This window comes from Impatiens glandulifera, chromosome 1 (assembly GCF_907164915.1).
Source record: "Impatiens glandulifera chromosome 1, dImpGla2.1, whole genome shotgun sequence".
Classification (NCBI taxonomy): domain Eukaryota; kingdom Viridiplantae; phylum Streptophyta; class Magnoliopsida; order Ericales; family Balsaminaceae; genus Impatiens; species Impatiens glandulifera.
This window is the reverse complement of record NC_061862.1, coordinates 22,012,755-22,020,404: the sequence shown is the minus strand read 5'-3', so window position 1 is coordinate 22,020,404 and position 7,650 is coordinate 22,012,755. Positions and strand designations below refer to the sequence as shown.

General features: G+C 32.0%; 1 protein-coding gene across 1 annotated transcript; it reads right to left on the bottom strand.

Annotated features, from left to right (window-relative positions):
• Window positions 1–405: 405 nt before the first annotated feature.
• On the bottom strand, window positions 406–3,563 carry LOC124920694 (protein CNGC15b). The gene is made up of 6 exons (XM_047461248.1): window positions 3,137–3,563; window positions 2,301–3,045; window positions 1,871–2,163; window positions 1,669–1,780; window positions 1,349–1,585; window positions 406–1,274 (listed from the first exon to the last, which is right to left on the bottom strand). Exons 1-6 carry the CDS (start codon window positions 3,169–3,171, stop codon window positions 597–599), a joined length of 2,100 nt encoding a protein of 699 aa, XP_047317204.1. The 5' UTR covers window positions 3,172–3,563; the 3' UTR covers window positions 406–596.
• Between the last annotated feature and the right edge of the window lie 4,087 nt (window positions 3,564–7,650).

The following is a 7,650-nucleotide window of genomic DNA, read 5'->3' as shown; positions in this document are numbered from 1 at the left end:
GCTAATCCTCTCCCTTAAAAAAGTGAGGTTTGGGTACCATGTTGCGTCTAGACCTGATTGATATGTCATATTTATTTTCTCATTTATGTAAAATATAACATCAAATAATTAATTAGAATAGACAAAGTCTATTTAAAACTCATTTAATTTGTTTATTTTATTGAAATTAGTCTAAGATTAAATTTTAATATTAAGATTTAGGTCACTCCACATATGTTTTAAGACATAGTATATTTAAGACTTATACACTATTTTATTTTTTAAATTAGGAGTACCATGTACTATTTATATTGATACAAATTAAAAAAAAGTAAAAAGAAGTTGACACTATGCATCCAAAAACAAATTATATAATTACAAAATAAAACTAATTTTGAAAATAAATGAATCAATACACAGATGGAGTATAGTCAATGATAATTATTAAAGTATCACCAAATATTAAATATCACACAATATCATTTCCCACACTTGAAAATAATAATTTATTCTCTTAATCATATTTAAAAAAATAGATTTATAAAATGATCTGTGTTACTTCTATTTAATTTTGATTATTAACAAAAAGCACTAATTATCATAACCGCCACCGGTCCTCAATCCTCGTCCACAAAGAAATCAGGCTCCGACGGCTTTTGCAATGACGCCCCAACTACGCCAGAATTAGACTTGGAGAGCACGGTGGCGCCGCCCCTCCTTGTGCTCGTCGCCAACCTGGCCGTGTAAACGGAAACGGACAAGCCATTAGGTCGATTGGCCTCGAACAACTTAACACTCTCCAAGGCGGTAAGCTCAGCCGCGTTCTTCCTCCTCTTATAGCGCCGCCATGCCGCCTGTACGAAGCAAGCAGCCCAGGTTCGCCACTGGTGCGAGTAGAATCGGAATTTTTGCCTGATCTGTTTGCTGTGCAACCTTCGAAACTGTGAGGCGACGAATTTCAAATCCTCCGCGTGAAGAGCGAAAGCCTCAACCTCAGAAATAGCCCTAACCGTTCGAGTTGAAGAAGGGAAGATGAAACCTGGACGTGGATCTAGGGCCCAAGTGAGAAGCTCTTCGCCGCAGAAATCGCCTGGGCCGATGCGGCAGGTGTTGAAGAATCCAGTTCGGCCGCCGTTTGTTGTGTAGGAATCTAGATGGCCTCGGATTATGAATAGCATCTCATTAACTGGATCGCCTTCACGAGTGAGAGAAGTTCCATCTGTGCATAAAGCTGGCTTCAACCTCTCGCATATTGCATCAAGCATTTGCTCATCCATTTGACCGAACAATGGAACCTAATAAATCAATCAATTAATCAATCGATCGAGCAGATATGTCGAGCATTTAAAGTGATAAACCCTAGACTTACTCGACGAACAAGGTCAAGGCAAATATGTCGTTTGATATCCCTTCGAAGATCCATTGGAAGTCCTTTCAGAAGCATCTCTTCATCAACTCCACGAGTGGCTACCCATTTGTATTGCTCGTATTTCCTAACCGACAGCCTGAGTTCTTGAGGTAATTGTCTATGACGCATCCATTGTTCTGTATCCGTCCTTCTTATTCTCCATTCCTCTAATCTAACTGTTGATGATTGCAAATATCTCTGCCAAAACATCCAAAAAAAGTTTCAAAATCTCTGAAACTAATAGATTCATATAGTTAATTATAGTTAATTTGTGATCATACTTGCATGTTTCCTATGAGTAAAGCAAACAGAACCAATCCCATAATGGCAACAACAATGGCAAACATTATTTCCCCAACATAAGTGCTCGTTGAAAGTGTCTGCCCCAATGAACTATACTCAAAAAAAGGACACAAATTTATAGCTGTTATTCTTGTCCAAATGAATTCTTCAAGAAATTGTTGAACTAACTAACTAACTAACCTCAAGTTCTTCAAGCCCCACCAAAGACAATAGAAATACTTATCAAAGAATGACACTGATGTGATGCTTTCTATGACAGAATCAGCGTAAATTCCAAAAGGGTACGAACCCTTTTGGGGATCGCAAAAGTTAGTGATATTGCTGGATTTGAACCAATTGCTCCTGACCGGATCATTCACTTTTCTGCAGTCGAAGAATCCATACTGGCACAAAGGATTCTCGAGATCGCATGCACTTCTCCAACAACCTTCCTGTCTCTCAATAGACAAAAGGTACCAACAGGCTCCTAAAACCTGTAAAAGTGTTTATTTGAATTCAATTTATTTAGATAACTCTTAACATAGTAATTAAGAGTGAACACAATCACTAAATTTGCAGTTTTATCAAACAAAACATAGTCAAAATGAATGGATAAGTTTCATTAACTTACATGACTTGCCAACATGTAGAGCATCAAGTTGTAGGCAGCACCAGCCCAGGCGGTCTCAGTCACAACCCCGGTAGCCTTGACGATTTCCGACGACAAGGGATATATTAAAACAAGGCGAGGCACGTACTGACATATTAGTATAAATCTAAGCACGTTTTTGGTGTTTGCCATTGTAGAACCGCCTAAATAAGGTATAATCCCCCAAATCAGAATCTGAGGAAGTGGCAGAGCAGCTATTAGATCCACCAAAAACCCCGTTTTCAGATACCTTAACGCTATCTTTCTCGTATCAATGACGAGCTCTCCTCTTCCAAATACTCGAGAGGAGGGCGCCACATAAGCCGTGTGGAAACGGATATAAATCTGAATAACATAGAAAATGTCCGCCATCGTCCTCACAACCGTCAAGATCGCTTCGAGCCTCATCCTTATGTCTATACAGAAGTGTTGTTGGACTTGGGGTAAGTAAAAGAAGAGAGGATCGACGAATAAGGAAACCAAACAAGCCATCAAGAAAATCTTGTTCCATTTTCTGATAACAGGGCCTCTGGGATCGAGTATTTTCCTCTTCTCTCTATCGTAATCCTCGGAGAATACTCGAGACAGTACCTTGGATTTTAAGGATGATGATTTCCTCCTGGCTTTAGTGTTTGTGTTGGCGGTGTCTGAGATTTGAATTCCGTTTATCTTGTACATAACTTTAACTAAACCATCTCCATTTGTATTTGGGTCATCATCTTCAAATCTAGTAATATCAGAATTAAACAAGATTCAGAAACATAAACATAAACAGAGTAAGTAACATCAAAGTGAAGAAGAAAGACAGACAGACCGACCTTACAGATCTTGAGTTTCCATAATAAGCCGCCATGATGGGGTTTTAGAGAGAAATAGAAAGAGTATTTGATCATAAAAAAGAGTGGCAGAACAGATTCTTCATGTGAAAGAAGAAGACAGCTTTCGTAAAGAAGGAGAAGCGTACAAGTTAAAGTCAAACATGTGATCAGTAACCATAAATCTAGGTTTTCAGTTTCCCATTAAGGAACCCCGTATAAAAAGGTTTATGTTACAGAAAGAAAGAAAGAAGGTATTAAAGAAAGTAACCTTTGATTTTTGTTTATGTTTTTGTTTTTGGGAATGATTCGATTCATGAAAATTGATTAGACTAAATAGAAATTTGGGTTCATAGGCAGACAAGAGTGAGATTCGGATGGCTTGATAATGGTGGCGTAATTTCCAATCAAAATTTAGTTACTCTGTATTTCAATACTAAAACAGAGCACGAGAGAGAAAGAGCTGACCAATATTTTCTATTTATATAAAAAAAATATGCTTGGTAGCCGTTGGTGGGGCCATCCGGCCGGGGACTTTTTGTTTCCTTAACCGGCCGGTCATTGCTCTAATTTTTGTTATGTTTATATATATAATAATATATAAGAGAATGTATATTAGGTCAAATAACATTTGATTATAGATTAATAAGTAAGACTGAGTACTCAAATACAGTTCAAATATCTAATTGGTCAAATGCTTAGCCTACTTTGAACTACTTCACTCTATGATTGTGTATTTATGTTATTTTATTTTTGAATTAAACTAGAATATAGTCTATAAGTCATTGGATGCACTTAGACAAAAATTAAATATTTATTTAATTTAAATTTTAAATTATTTTGTTATAAAATATCATAATAAATTATAAAGATAAATATAGCCTTAATAACATATTTAGTGAAAATATTTTTTAAGAAAATAAATATTATAAATTCAATTTTTATTTAAAATGTTTGGAACATAAATAAAATAAGTCATTTTTGTTCATTACTCATCTGATGGCTTCTTTAGCATTCTCTGGATTTATTTTTTACAGTTCCAATTTGAGTTAGTTTTATATTTTATTTAGTCTAACACTTTGTTTATTTCGTATTTTTTTCTTGAATTTTATAATTCGAATAATACTTTTATTTTTTAGTGGATTGTTTGTTGTTAATATTGGTTAATTATCTTGGTGATATTTTCTCGAGTTTATGTAATTCCCTGTTCAAAGTAGAAGAGATGAAGTTGTCAAATTTAGAATTATTTTTTTTTTCAATAAAAAGTTTGTTGAAGTTAATATTTCATTTGAAAGTTCTCTTATGGGTGTTTTCTTGATTTTTAGGAGTTTTTCATTATTTTGACAATATATGTAGATGATCAGTTATCACATTATATAACTTTTTCGGCGTTGTTTATCAACTCATAAACTCATAGACAATGATAATTTTTTTGTAGAAATTCTTCTGACTGCGTGATTGGTTTGTTCAATTTACTTATATCTTTTCTCATTATTATGGGTTTGTTCAACTTGCTTTATTTATTTTTATCATTATAAAACTCAAACAAGTACATATTTGGAATCACTCTCTTAAATTAAAATTTTAATTTTTACATATTTATCGTACTATTTAATATATATCTAGATTCACCTTAATTGCTTAATTGAATCATTGAGAATTAATTTTTTATAAAAAAAATAATAATAAAATATTAAAGGGAGTTTCACTTAATTAAGGTTAGCTTACTTTTCCTTTTTTTTAATAAAAATATTTTTTTTGAAGATACATGGCGTTGACTCATTATGGAAATGCTACAATGTACTTTTGCTTTCTTTTCACTAGGGATGTAAATGAACCGAGCTATTCGCGATCTATTCGAATCTCGGCTCGACAAAAAGCTCGTTCGAGCTCGTTCGTTAGTCTTAACGAGCCGAGCTCAAGCTCGTTTAAAAACTCAAAAATTTAAACGAGCCGAGCTTGAACTTCTCGATATTCGGCTCGTAAACTCACAAACATGTTCGTTTATAGGCTCGCTTATAAGCTCGCGAACAAGTTCGTTTATAGGCTCACGAACACGTTCGATTATAATATTGTTTAAATATAATTTGTAAATTATTAAAAAAAAATAGTAATATATAAATATATATTATAATAAGTAATATTATTACATGCTTTATGTAATTATGTTATTGGCTAGTGTTATAGTTTTGAAAGGTTTACTTTCACTAATTTGTTACTCTTATCATTTGAAAAGTATATTTATAATTATAATTTTAATGTTGCATTCATTTCATTGTTCAATTTATAAACGAGCTTTAAACGAGCTCTTAACGAGCTTTAAACGAGCTTTCTAAACGAGCTTTAAACGAGCCGAGCACGAGCGGCTCATGAGCTCAAATAAATCCATACGAGCCGAGCTCGAGCTCAATTGTAGAAGCTCGAAACGAGCTCGAGCCGAGCTCGAGCCCGAATATATACTAGACAAGCCGAGCTCGAGCATGATACTGTTCGGCTCGGCTCGGCTCATTTACATCCATACTTTTCACCTTATCATATGATAATTATTATTTTATAACAGCATTATACAAACAACTAATATAATTATACAAATGAAAAATATATATATTAAATTTAAAATTTAAGAAAATAATTGTTTCTAAACAAATTAATAATAATAATAATGTAAAAGAGTTTGTATCTTATTTATAAAATAAGAAAAAATAAAAATAATATGTACCTATCGGATCTCATAATAATGTTTGTGTTAACCAAAAAAGTAATTGCACATTAGGTTTTAATTTAAATTTTCATTTTAATAATAATAAGTGGACCATGAACTAATTTAAAGTCTATGGGAGGACAACACATTATTTAAAGAAAACATAAGAATTAAATGCTGAAGAGAGATATCATCAACCAAACGGGCCCAATTTTATTTTCAAAATTATATATAATTGAATTTTTGTGTAAATATTTTAAATTTTAATTTAGAAAATTATTATTAGTATTATTATATATATAGATAGATTATACATGGTACCGTGAGCTTGTACCCTAAATTATCTGTGACCACTGACTGACCATGTTTAATTGTTATCCTCCTTCCTGTCATTTTCATAAATATTGCAGGACGGTGGAGCCTTTTTTAATTTTTTTTTAAATGCCACCGACTTCATTTAAATTTTATTAGGAATATAATATTGAGTCAATTTACTTAAATTTTATTTTATGCTTGTGTTATGTTGATGTGGTTAAAGTTTTTATTTTAATGTAGAAAGTTTGGTGTTATTTAGATGACCTAATACTTTTGTCTTAATGCTCAAATTAATTAATATACTGCAATCAAATCAGATTAATACAATTTTACTTTTAATAATATTAATACCCGCCGCAGTTTGTTTGGTTTCACAAGTTACAGAATTGCTTACAAAAACGTTGAAAACAATTTTTTTTTTTTTAAGGTCTTGGTTGAAGACATTTTAAGTTAAGTAGGTCCAAACGAAACTTGGATTGTGGTTAAAAAAATAAAAATATTACAAACAATAATATGAATGCTGGCCCGTGCCGGCAGATTCATAATTAAAGACGGTCAAATAAATAAATAAAATAGAAAGAAAAAGAAAGCATTCGAAGAGACAGAAGAAGGCTAACCTAGGACCCATCAACTCTGGCAAAATTAAGAATCAAAAGGACCACCTTTGTCTCCTACTAATAATAAGTTATAATACTACTTTCTCGATATATATATATATATATATATATATATATATATATATATAATATATATATATATATATATATATATAAAACTCAAAAAAGAGAAGTTAAAAGTTATATTGTAGTATGGTGGATGGTTTCTTTTTTCACCACACAAATTTAAGTTGGTGTTGTGTTTTTATTAGATGTGATATTCCATTTAGTCGGATGAAATTTGTCATCTAAGATTTTTCTATTCAAAATAATACTATCAATCAATCTTTGGTGATCGTTTATTTCTCGTATCATCAAATCGTGTTGGTGATTATTTCTTGAGTCTGTGTTCGTCTCCTTCCTTGCACTGAAAAAGATGATAATGTTGGATATATATATATATATATATATATATATATATATATATATATAAAACTCAAAAAAGAGAAGTTAAAAGTTATATTGTAGTATGGTGGATGGTTTCTTTTTTCACCACACAAATTTAAGTTGGTGATGTGTTTTTATTAGATGTGATATTCCATTTAGTCGGATGAAATTTGTCATCTAAGATTTTTCTATTCAAAATAATACTATCAATCAATCTTTGGTGATCGTTTATTTCTCGTATCATCAAATCGTGTTGGTGATTATTTCTTGAGTCTGTGTTCGTCTCCTTCCTTGCACTGAAAAAGATCACTAGTAAAAAATGTGTTTTTAACGGCGAAATTTTACGGCGGTATTTAAAACCGTAGTTAATACCTTGTTTTTAACTGTAGTATATAAAACCGCCTTTAAAAATCTTACATTTAACTACGGTATATAAAACCGCCTTTAAAAGTCTTATA